This window comes from Etheostoma spectabile, chromosome 10, assembly GCF_008692095.1.
Source record: "Etheostoma spectabile isolate EspeVRDwgs_2016 chromosome 10, UIUC_Espe_1.0, whole genome shotgun sequence".
Lineage (NCBI taxonomy): Eukaryota > Metazoa > Chordata > Actinopteri > Perciformes > Percidae > Etheostoma > Etheostoma spectabile.
Window position 1 is genome coordinate 10,255,334 of NC_045742.1, and position 11,979 is coordinate 10,267,312.

General features: G+C 40.9%; 1 protein-coding gene across 1 annotated transcript; it reads left to right on the plus strand.

Annotated features, from left to right (window-relative positions):
- Positions 1-9,341: 9,341 nt before the first annotated feature.
- Positions 9,342-11,696, plus strand: hs3st1 (heparan sulfate (glucosamine) 3-O-sulfotransferase 1). Its single transcript, XM_032528385.1, has 2 exons — positions 9,342-9,607; positions 10,389-11,696. Exon 2 carries the CDS (start codon positions 10,528-10,530, stop codon positions 11,440-11,442), a length of 915 nt encoding a protein of 304 aa, XP_032384276.1. The 5' UTR covers positions 9,342-9,607; positions 10,389-10,527; the 3' UTR covers positions 11,443-11,696.
- Positions 11,697-11,979: the final 283 nt, after the last annotated feature.

Sequence of the window (11,979 nt, forward strand, 5' to 3'; positions counted from 1 at the left end):
AATCAAATGAAAGTGAAGCAAGTCAGTCAGTCCTGACACAAACATTTAAATAGAGACATGCAGCTTTAAATTTTTGTAGCACACCAATAGCAAATTCAAGGCATAAAGATATTGGGCCGTTTGTATCAACAGCTCTTAACAGGGCTTAATCATTTACAACAATACAACAGGATAATTAAATATAGGTCCGACCTTTTTCTGGTTTTCCAATAAAAAGGCTTTACGTGCATGTAAAAAACACAATTATCTCCAATAATTTGTATAAACTTTCAGTTAAACTGTTACTGAACAGTTGATGCCAATTTACTGCACAGCGGCAGCATAATAATAAACCAGCATTCTTACCTTGTGCTGCAGTCATAACACAAAAAAATTCCTCATCTCTGAAACGTCTACCAGGAAAATGTGACCCGGAGGCTACAGCACTGAGTTCTCTCCGCATCTGCCCTGCTGTTGCTAGCTTAGCTAACAACATTAGCTGCCTGGTTGTCTGTTGCTAGCAGGTCGCTCTGGGAGTGTGGAGGTGGAGAGGTTCTGCTAGCTAAGCTAACAACATTAGCTGCCTGTTCGTCTGTTGCTAGCAGGTCACTCTGGGAGTGTGGAGGTGGAGAGGTTCTGCTAGCTAAGCTAACAACATTAGCTGCCTGTTCGTCTGTTGCTAGCAGGTCACTCTGGGAGTGTGGAGGTGGAGAGGTGCTGCTGCTACTTCTTTCAGTTACAGTTGCTGAGTTTTCTTCCTTCGATCCTTTAGGCTTTTTAGCCTGTGGTTGATTTATAAAGAAATCCAAAATGTGCTTTTGTGCCATGGATAGCGAACGTCAGTAGGTTACTGTTGACCCGCTGGGAAATTTCCCACAACTCTCTTCACTCATCAGCGTCAGAGGCACGCAGCGCGGCCTTGCTCTTGGCAAAAAAATCGGCAGATTCCTTCTAATCAAATTATGTTTATCGCTTACTTACCAAATTGTAAAATGTATTACATTTAATTTCTTATGAAAGGGATTAGGTTTATAATAAAAATCAATTTATTAACAATAAATGTTTTTGTTTTGTTTTTTTTTTAATTATGGTTGTAGTTGTTTGTCCTTTTGCTGGGGGGTGCTGCAGCACCCTCCGCAACCCTAGTTCCCGGGGCCATGCAAAGCTCCCACAGTGGGACAGAAAACCACTCCGGTAGAAGTGCGCAGTTTGATGGCTAACCGCCGCCCGTCGACGTTACATGTCAAACAAAGTCCTACCTACTTATTTCCTCCACAAGGTTGTCCAAAACCAGAAGCAACATGAAGGGACGCGATTGTTGACAGGTGAGCTTAATTAGTTGTAGTAAATGAAAGCGGTGGGAGGCGCCGTCGATTTAAATACACCGCCATATTCACACATCCGGCGTGCCTGGGTGTGGTGCTCCTGATAGGCCGGTGTCTCATTGATATCCCGGCTCTCCACTCTGTTGTCCGGGGGAGACTGGACCGGACAGTCGCTGTACAGAGGTGGAAATAGTACTCAGGTCATGTGAAAGTAGCATGTTTCACGTTGCACACGCACAACTGCACAACAATTACTGACCAGTCGGTTGTAAATCTTAAATCTTAGTCTCAACAATGCTCGCTCCCTATAAAAATAAAATCACGCCAGTAAAATAAAAGCAAATAAATCTAAGACATGAAATAGTGCACGTTTAAATATAGGGATAACATATGTCATGAATAAAATTAAATACTATATCTGTATCTAATATAATATGTCTTAGACAGGTGTACAATAATTGCAAAATGAATAAACTGAATTTAATTTAATTTTAATTTTAAAATTAAATTAAATTCAGTTTATTCATTTAAAGAATAATAAATAATGTTTACTTGTGTAGTAAATGTATGTATGCACAAGCATATAGGCCTATACACACATAATGGTAAACAGGTTGTACAACAGTAAGTAAAAATATATAGTTAAAGTTAGCAATTCCGCAGTGTAAATATATCATTGCCAATTTATAATGCTAATTAGAGTAGACTGCAACTGGGTACATTGGCACTGGGTTCAACTTCCTGCAGCCTGCCCAGTCTGTGTTTGCCCAAGTCTGGCTCAATAGATGTTCATTATAAATAAATAAAGGCTGACATCCAGCGTGTGATGCCCCTCCCCTTCTGCTCTCAATGGGAGATGTGGAAATGTGAGACTAGTATTTGTATGACCAGCACTGAACAGAAGATGTTACCTTTACAGTATTATTAATCACATATGGTGCCATATTGGACTTTAAAAGGAGCCACTTGAAGTGTGTGTTAATTCCTACATGCTGTTGTTTTCATTATTTTTCAGACAGTAAGAAACTGTGTTGTGGTTCCTCTTGGCCCAGCCTTTTGTGAGAGAAATAAAAAGCATTCAGATTTCATAATCATACGGTGTTGTTGTTGTCATCCCTCTTTTTTTCCACACAGATGGGGTTTACAGCCACCCAGTAGCGTGTTTTGGCACGGGCGAAGCGGGCAGCCGCCTGGGGCAGCATGTTTTCATGACACATGGGGGACAGCACGATCACTTCCTCCACGGAAAAATCCTCAAAGCGGTTTTCTACTGTATTATCTATCATTTCACCGTGTGGGGAATTGGCTCGAAGGGGGTCTTGCCCTGGGTGTAATTCAATGTAGAACCGCCACTGCAGCGACCTGAGCATCTGACTTTAGAGTTCAACATCAGCTCTAGGTCCAGCTGAGCTCATGTTTTCAGGTATTTATAAACTTAAACACCTAAGCCGTTGTCAGTTTCAGTTACAGTTGTTTAAACATTACCAATATTTCTGTGTATTGTCTTGCTAAAATAAACAACATATTTTTTGTGCAGCCGCTGTCTTGTGACCATTAATTATGATATCAGTCTCACACAGGTCAAAGATTTTTATTTTAATGAACACAGAACATCACCAATAAACAAAGCTGGATATGAAATAGAAAATGCTTTCACTGCTTTCAGTATTAACAAATGCCCGATGCAAGACCTACTATTTGAATTTCCTTTTTTTGTGATTGGGGAGAGTTTACACACATGGATTTTTAAAAACATTTTTCCCAGCTGCTAATCCTTCTTTTCATTTGCTTGAAAACTTACTTTTAAATAGAAAAGGCTGGCGGATTCAGACCTCATTGTAAACCTTGGACTGACTTTGAGAAGAGAGCGGAAGCATAAGTACCGGCAAGAAATGAGAAGATGAAAAACAGACACACACACACAAGCACCACTCACATTCACATACAAAACATCCAAGCATCCAGCTCCCTTTTTGAGGTGGAGATATTGTAAGGGTAACGGCTCGTTGCAGTGTAGTAAAATATTTGAGCTGCAGCTGTGTCAGAAGTATTTCCACTAATCTTCTGATTTGGGGTTCTTTGAGTGTGAAACTAAATATCTGTGTCTGAGACCTGTCACACAGCTCCGCATCACAGGATGATCAAAACCCTCTTCAGCAAGCTTTCATATTGTCTGAGAGAAGGGGCTCTTTTGAGAAACGAGGGATGGGGCGAGAAGAGGTTGGCTGGCGGTGGCTGTGGAGGGAGGGCCTGGAGGAAGAGGAGTACAGAGAGTTGGAAGCAGGGTTAATCCCACATTTTCATTTTCCTCACTTCTTAGCCACAGTCTGCAAGCTTCCCCGTAATGAAGGCCATTTGCCAGGATTTGCACCTGGCAGAGACGCCAAATTTGGCAGTAATTACCGATACGGTGAGATTCCTCCTACTTTTAGCCTTCACTATGGGTTATAAATAGTAATCCCTGGTCGTTCTGCAGAACTGTAAACCTGCGGAAAATGCAGCATCTTCAGCACTCCAGATGATGTTTACTGTTACAGAACAACCGCTTCCTCTCTGCCTTTGTGCGTCAATGTCAATAAACAAGGAGGCTTATTTGTTTCCAATGTTCTATTTGTTTAATTGGTAATGACTTGCCTGAGGAGATTAAAAAACAATGCAGCCTCTTTGTTATTCAATAAATAAAGTAAACCTGAGCGAAGACACTCAAAGATCTTTGCACGAAAGCTTTTATGCTGTCTTCTAATTCATTTCAAAACAAAGTGCAGGGACGGCTGGAGTGAATGGAAAAAGCTATCATTATGTTGATTCAAAATGCTTGTCAACAAGTACCGGCAAGGAACTAGAGAAGAGATTAAACAAATAATAGGAATATTCTTACTGTTGAACCGCATTATTACATCCTGGGTAGCACACCTGAAGGTGTCACAGAGAAAAGGACAATACATTTGTTGGAGATTCTACTCCTAATAGCAAAGAAGATGATCACAGTTGCCTGGATAAGGCCCCATCCCTCAAACAGTAGAGCAATGGAAAGAAAGGATTTAAAAATGTCTATTTAATGGAAACAATCACATCATCATAACAGCAAGAATTCAGTTACAAATTGACTCTTTTCTAGTCAAATGGTCTCCAATAATACAGAATTAACCAAGTCTGCGCCAAAAAGGAGCTGTGTACCGGCTTTTTAAGATTCGCTTGACTGGAATCCATGTACAATGGGAACCAGTATCATGAAACTGGACCTGGAGTTAAATGATAACTTATCATTGGCATAATTCTGAGAAAAGTTGTAAAGTTTATGAGTTCATGGGACAATATTTATGTTGATCAATCGCCTACATGTGTCCATATGGAAGCCCAGATGAGTTATTAGGAAACACTCCCTTTCTCATGTAGCACCACAATTGCTTTCCTAGGAGTTAACGTCATTGTGCATGCCCAGGCATGATGATCGAGTCCAAATCTCTTTCCCCTTCCTTCCTCTTCCCGCTTTATCTGATAAATCTGGGTTTTTTCCGCATTCCAATGCATAATTGACTGATGCATAATGAGTAATGATGTCATTAAAGGTCACACAGAATTCTGAGAACAAGTTATTGTTCTTACTTTTTTTTGTTGCTTTTGTCAGGTGAGAGAGAAAACAGATCATATGATCTTAATTACTTTATCCTGCTGTAATTCTTATTCCTGTCAACGTCTCCCAACCTACACCAACACTTGTTTTAGAGTAAAACCTGACCTGCCAATTTTTACTCAAAAACAAAGGAAAATACTCCATGTTTAACCATGTTTCTGTCACAACTGAAAACAAATCATTTCACAACAAAGCGATGAATTAAATTTATACATTTTTTGTTTTTCTATATGTAGCTTTCTCAGTTTTATTGGCTGTGACACTGACAACTGGCGACATGTCATCAGCTTTATTTTGTGTTAAACTTTTTGTCATTTGCCGTCATCTTGTATTGCCACCATAAATAATGACAGTAATGATTCATACAGTGAACCCACTTGAACAACATACAGTGTTTGATGAAAAAGCTGAAGCTATTAGACCGAGCTCGATGACCTGCAGTGTGACACGGGTGGGTGTGTGGTAATTCACAGTGCTGATAATTGAACTGTGGAAATAGGCAATAGAAAATAATAGCCATTGAGTGGCAAAATACCTGTTGTTCCTTCTCAGGTCTTTAGAATGACAAAGAACCATAATGTATTGAATACATTTTCATTTCATTAATAAATAATAAATAAAAGAGCATTTTTCTGATTCAATAAAGTTAATTTGGAGGATGAAAGCCAAACAACATTACCATTTCTAGCCTAAGGGTCTAGATGGGCATTGTATGAAAAACTAGTAATGAGAAAGTAGATGGAAAACAATAATATAATGCAGCCTCGTGTTACACAGAGCCTGCAGGATTGTCAAAGCTCTACGGTGTCCATGAAAAAGATAATCAGGGATACTTTCCTAAATAGGAATATTTGATGTGCAAAGTCCTCCGTGTATAGTCTGTGTTAGACAGCAATACATTTTATTTAGCCTAAATTTGACTACAGTTCTGTTTAATTAGAGAACGTTAGTTATAAACATGAGCATGTTATGTTTGAGGTCCGGCTAGTCGTGAGTCAGGCGCGTAGTCAGTGATTGGCCAGGGCGGCACTGGCCCGCCCCTTTACTCACTGGCCTGTCCAGCCATGTTTGACCCTTTTGTTATGAAAAATATTGAAATGTATGTAAAAAAAAGAAATAGTAACAGAACTATTTGTGTGTTTAGCTAATGTGTCTTCTCTTCTGATTAAAACGAAACTGTTCGGAACATGGGTGGTTGCTATGGTAACAAAAGGCAGACTTTCTGGGCTCTGTTGAGCAGCTAATGTTAGCTAGCTGGTTTTTTACACAATCTACCATGGATGGGTTAAGCAATGTACTGTTAAAAAAGTTATCGCAACAACAATGGCTTCTCTTTAAAGTGGTATGGACAGTTTTCTTGGATGGAATAGTGTAAATTAGGACGAGCCTTTCTGCAGCATGTGCAGACATTTCCCCGGTGGAGCCCATCAGCGACAAGAGGCCCTCACAGAGGTAACAGTAAGTAACATGGGTTTCATGCTTCTTGCGTTATTATTTAAGTCATCTAGTAACCTTTCTATTTAGTAAGAAATTGTAAACACTGATGATGGCTTCTAGCTGAAAGGCGTTACATCAAATAAGAAGATGACTTATCTGTGAGTGACGTAGTTTTTAGTTTTCTTTGATCCTGTCCCTGTCTAAGATTTGGCGCCTTGCTGGACACTTTTCATTATATCTCTTATAATTCAAACAATGCTTGGCTGGAAGTTTTCATTCTTTCATTTTCTTTTACTGCTGGTGCTCATGATCTGACTATAGTCCTGAAGCAAGAATGATGTCATGAATTCACAAGAATATGTTACGTGTGCAATTTCTGTCTGCTATAGGCCATTCTATGTTGTGCAGTATGTACATGCCTTCTCTTGGTTCATGTTTAGTTGCCACTTTTTGCAAAAAAGTGGTTAATTTTATAACCACGCTGTGCAGAGCAAATGTTGCTGGTTCTGCCAACATATTTTAGCCTGAATAAGTTAAAATCGACAGGTATTTGTCTATATTGTTGTGTACCTGTTGTAAACCTCTTAGACTGAGCTTTGTTGGTTGAGCATGTTGTAGACAGTACTGCTATTGATGTTGTAATGCATGTGTTGGAAGGGAACATTGTTGCTGTTTTTTTTTAGTTTGTCTTTTTGCGTCCTTTTGAAAATGGTCCACTCGCTTTTGTACTGGCCTGCCCAAAATACTATTTCTGCCCACGCCCCTGCAGTGAGTATTTGTTTTCTTTACTATTTTTTTTTTCTAAGTTTTATGTCGGCCTGCCCTGTTTATCCCTCCACTCCTGTTTCTGTCTCCGTCAGCTGGCTTCTCCTCTCGGTCCTCCTCCCACGGCATCCAGCTTCCACCTGTCTCTGCTCCCAGCTCCCGTGTCTTGTCCCCCGCTCCACGCTCCCGGCTCTCCCGTGCTTTCCAGAGTATCCTTACTCTCAAAGACTTCCCCAGCTTCCTGTCTCCTGCGTCCCGGTCTCTGGCGTCAGCCTCCCCACTTCCCTTTTCCCTATTTAAATAAATCCTTTTATTTTTGGTTAAGACCTTCTGTTCATATCGTAACAAAGTCTGCATGAGAGTAACAGCTGTTTAAAGTATCTGCTGCAGAACGTATGGGTAGTGGCATTAAACATCTAAATGTGTGAGTAGGTAAAACAGATATTTTCAGGTTTTACAATATTTTCACAAGACAGATTGGTATCAGAGCACACACAGCAGGCATATCAGTTATTTACCCATAACAGTCCGCATACTCATTTGGAATCTGTTAAGATTGCCAGATAAAAAAACTGTTTTTAATGCAGTACACATTTGAAAAAGAAAATGTTTTCCATTATGCTAACATGTCGCAACACCTCTGAGATTTGTCTGACATCTGAAGTGAAAGTGACTTGTTTGGGTGAAACACCTAATTTGTTGGTAGCGTCATTAAAGTGTTTAATAAGAAGGGCGTTTTTGCACTTTAAAGATGAAATATGCAGTACATATGTGACACCTATAGCACAGAGGAGTAATTGTTGTCATTTCATCCAAGATGGAATAGAGCTTAGGGTGAGGGAAGTCGCTGAGGTGGCGCTGACGGTATTTATGGTCGGTGAATATGTACTATTGTCATGTTAATGTGGTCAGACGCTTCCGATGATCCTCAAAGCGGGGTTATATTGTAGGAGCCAGCTCCACGACACTGCTGAATTCACATTTCTCACGAGGGCAGAATGTGAGGATTACTAAACTGCATCTAAAATCAATGTGCGGGGAAAAGTCTTGGTAGTATCAGCATTTATACTTTGGGCCCTGAATAAGTAAAGCACATGTGTTTGCATTCTCTCTTCAGGAAGGGATGTATTTAAGAAGTGGGGTGGACCTTTTACTGCTTGTACACATAGAGCATTGCTTTAATGTGTGTAATGGCCTTCACTTAAATGACCTACACAGCAGAATTTTTTTTTGCAAACATGGGTAAAATCTGATGCATCCGTATTCAATTGCATGGGCCTTAAGCCTTCCATGCTTTAGGCTTATCATCAGCATGGGAAACATGCTATACTTTACTCTAAACGCAATAACAGCTTACAAAAAGTTAAATAGTATTGACTTTTTCATGCGATGAAAATGAACATGCATTGGGCATCTTAAGCAAGCAGCTCACTGCCATGAGAAACAAACTTGCATTTGACAGTTTTTCAACATTAGTAATGTGTCACTTACTCATCGACGCTGTGAGGTCACTCCAACTTTCTCACGCTGACTGTACTGTGACTCAGAGGAAATTGCAAAGCACTACAGTGCTTTGTATTCAATCAGTAGATCGGTAGTTTAGATTGGAGCGAAATATGAGACCTGCTGTTGCTGGACAATTGCTGAAAGGATTTGGTCATCTTAAATTACAATAAATGTAAAAAATGCAGCTCAACAGGTGGTGAGATTGTGCAACACACAGATGCCCTTGCACTGTGGACAAAAGAAGGGGAAGAATGCCAGGGATGAATAACACGGACTGTGTCTTTCATTGATTTCCACTGAAAGCAAAGACCGAAGGGAGGACTCCTGGAGGTTTTCACTGAAAAGCCTTTTTCAATCCAAATCCTGAGAAGGCGCAGCCTCACTGTGGGCTACCGTATTTTGTAAAGAGCAAGTCACTCGGCTTGATTTGAATATTTTGGGCTTCTTGGTAAATTATCTTTATCCCGAGCTATTGTCGCAAAAGTTCCTGCAATATTACAGCAATTTCCTTGCTGTAATAACACATTATCACATTACAATATTGTTCTATTCTCCACTTTAGTTCAATTGTGTCTTTGGCCAAACGTAGCTGTGTGGCAGTACACAAGTGTCACACCTGGATCACCTGCTTCACTTCCTCTCCACATATCACTCATGCCAGCGCCGTTATTTCCGTCAAATACCATAACATTACAACAACGTGAGTCACAGGGGGGAGTGGTCCTGCAGGCGTACTGTAGGCGTGGGCTTCAACAGCTGACACTAACCTGGAGGACAGTCTGGCTCGGAAGCAGAGCACAGAGGAGGCGCTCCGGTGAAGTTGTGCGCTCGGAAGAGACCACGGAAACTGTGCAGAGCCGGAACATAAACCCGCAGTTTCGGAAGTACTGGTGCTGTGAACAGAGAGTTCAACGCTGCACGAAATGAAATCTTCGTCGAGTCGAGGAGTATAGTTAGAAAGGTAAGAGATCGGCGGCACTTCACGGATTTCTTTGTCCAGATCGAGGTAGCAAAGTAGACAAACTAATGTCACATTAGAGATACCACAGGCAAGGCTATATAATAAAAAGAAACAGTGCGCACTCATAATTTCTAGTTTATGTCTGTTTTAGCTGTCATCCAGCCTTTAAATAAGCAATATTTACTACACCTGCTTATCTGTAGCCTGTAGCTACATATCTAAGCTCAGATTCAGTGTTTCCTTATTATTCATTAAATATTAACAATAGCCTATTGCATCATTTTACGAACAATCTTTATGGATTAGAAAGCAGTAGTTATAGAGATGTATGCCGGATGAACTTTGTTTTTCTAGGCTGCATTTATTTAATGCAAAATACAGTTTTTTTAAGATAATCTGTTTTTATGCCATGGTGCTTTTAATATATTGTATTAGCTGAATAATGATACTGATGATGATACTGAAACATGGTTGTTTTAAGGACATAAAATAATCACTAATAGCCAACCGTACTGATACATGTTTTTCCTTTTCAAAATGTTGAATATTTATGGTTTGTTGCCTTACATATATTACCGGGTGGAGTTTAAAGTTTAATCACCTCGATAGCCATAAATGAAATCGTGCAAATGTTGCTCCCTTTGAGTCATAAAACTGTGATAATGATATGTATAACCTATGTGGGATGGATTGTGTAAAGGTATTTTCCAGAGGTGTTTTTGTCTCTCTGCCAGATGTTCGCCAGGTATCTTCTAATAACAGCTGTTTTCTTCCCTTGCAGTTACTGCTCCTGGCAGAGAAGAGACAGTTATTTTTGCTTTTCAATTGGACCATTGTGCTTAGGCAGCTGCTTTTTCAATGTGGGATACAGTTTTGGTGCTTTTGCCAGGCTGAAATCTTCCAGGGTCAGGACCTCCCTCATGGCAGCCGTGCTCCTCGGGCTGCTGCTTTTTGCAATGCAGTCTCCCCCTCTCCCCTCCAGGCCTATGGCTCACGAGGGGCCACCTCCCACTTCATCACCCACCGACAACGACGAGACCACCAGCCACCCAAACGGGACCCTCCAACAGCTTCCTCAGATTATAATTATTGGCGTGAGGAAGGGTGGAACGCGGGCTCTGATAGAGATGCTCAGTTTGCACAGTGCAGTGGCGGCGGCTCAGAACGAGGTGCACTTCTTTGACTGGGAGAGTCACTTTCAGAAGGGCTTGCCTTGGTATCTCAGCCAGATGCCCTACGCCTTCCCCGACCAGCTGACGGTTGAGAAGACGCCGGCCTACTTCACCTCCAGCAAAGTCCCCAAACGCATTTATCAGATGAACCCTGACATCAAACTGCTGCTCATCCTCAGAGACCCCACGGGGCGGGTGCTGTCGGACTACACCCAGGTCTTTTACAACCGTCTCCAGAAGCACAAGCGCTACCAGCCCATCGAGTCCGTTCTGGTGAAGGACGGCGAGATCAACCTGGGATACAAGGCTCTCAATCGTAGCCTGTACTATGTTCACATGCAGAACTGGCTGCAATACTTCCCACTGGAGAGCATTCACATGGTGGACGGGGATGAGTTGATCAGGGACCCCTTCCTCGAGATGAAAAAGGTGGAACGATTCTTAAAGCTGGAACCCCAGATAAACGCTTCAAATTTTTACTTCAATAAAACTAAAGGATTCTACTGTTTAAGAGACCACGGACGAGAACGGTGTTTACATGATTCAAAAGGCAGGGCTCACCCTCATGTGGCGCCTGCCATCCTGCAAAAACTCTACCAGTTCTTTCACGAACCCAACAAAAAGTTCTTTGAGCTGGTGGGCCGACCATTCAACTGGAAATGAACGTCTGAGTCTCGGTAGATTGGCGTAGAGTTGCTTGGGGATAATCTGTTTTCCTCATTAACAATGTAGATTAAGAGACAAAGCTAATGTAAATTTAAACTAAATCTATTTTTGTACTAGTAGTCTACATTTTTTACAGGAGTGTGATTGAGCCAAATATCAGGGCAGACTAAAGTTCATGACATGCTTTGTTAGTGCATGTCTTATTTCTTTTCATTGTCAAACATATGCATTTTACTGTCTTTTTGTAGTGTGTGAAACACTCACTACTGTTTAGCTCGACTGATCAAAAACTTATAATGATATTTAGGCTGTGCCAGTTCATGTGTTACATAAAGATAAGTACCAGGCAGTTTAATATTGTCATACCTTCATGTTTCCCTTCATATAATATGGCATTATTAACGTCTAACATTTAAAGCTCTAAAGGACCTTTACCTGCTGCTATGATTTTGTCACTTTCAGGCATGAGCCGTTACTCAAATGTTTCTTCATGTAAGCGTTATGTATATCAATTTTCTGCGCACATCATATATT

What these genes read in the sequence shown, in the direction of transcription:
- hs3st1 (XM_032528385.1), top strand. Translation starts at nt 10,528, where the DNA reads ATGGCAGCCGTGCTCCTCGGGCTGCTGCTTTTTGCAATGCAGTCTCCC.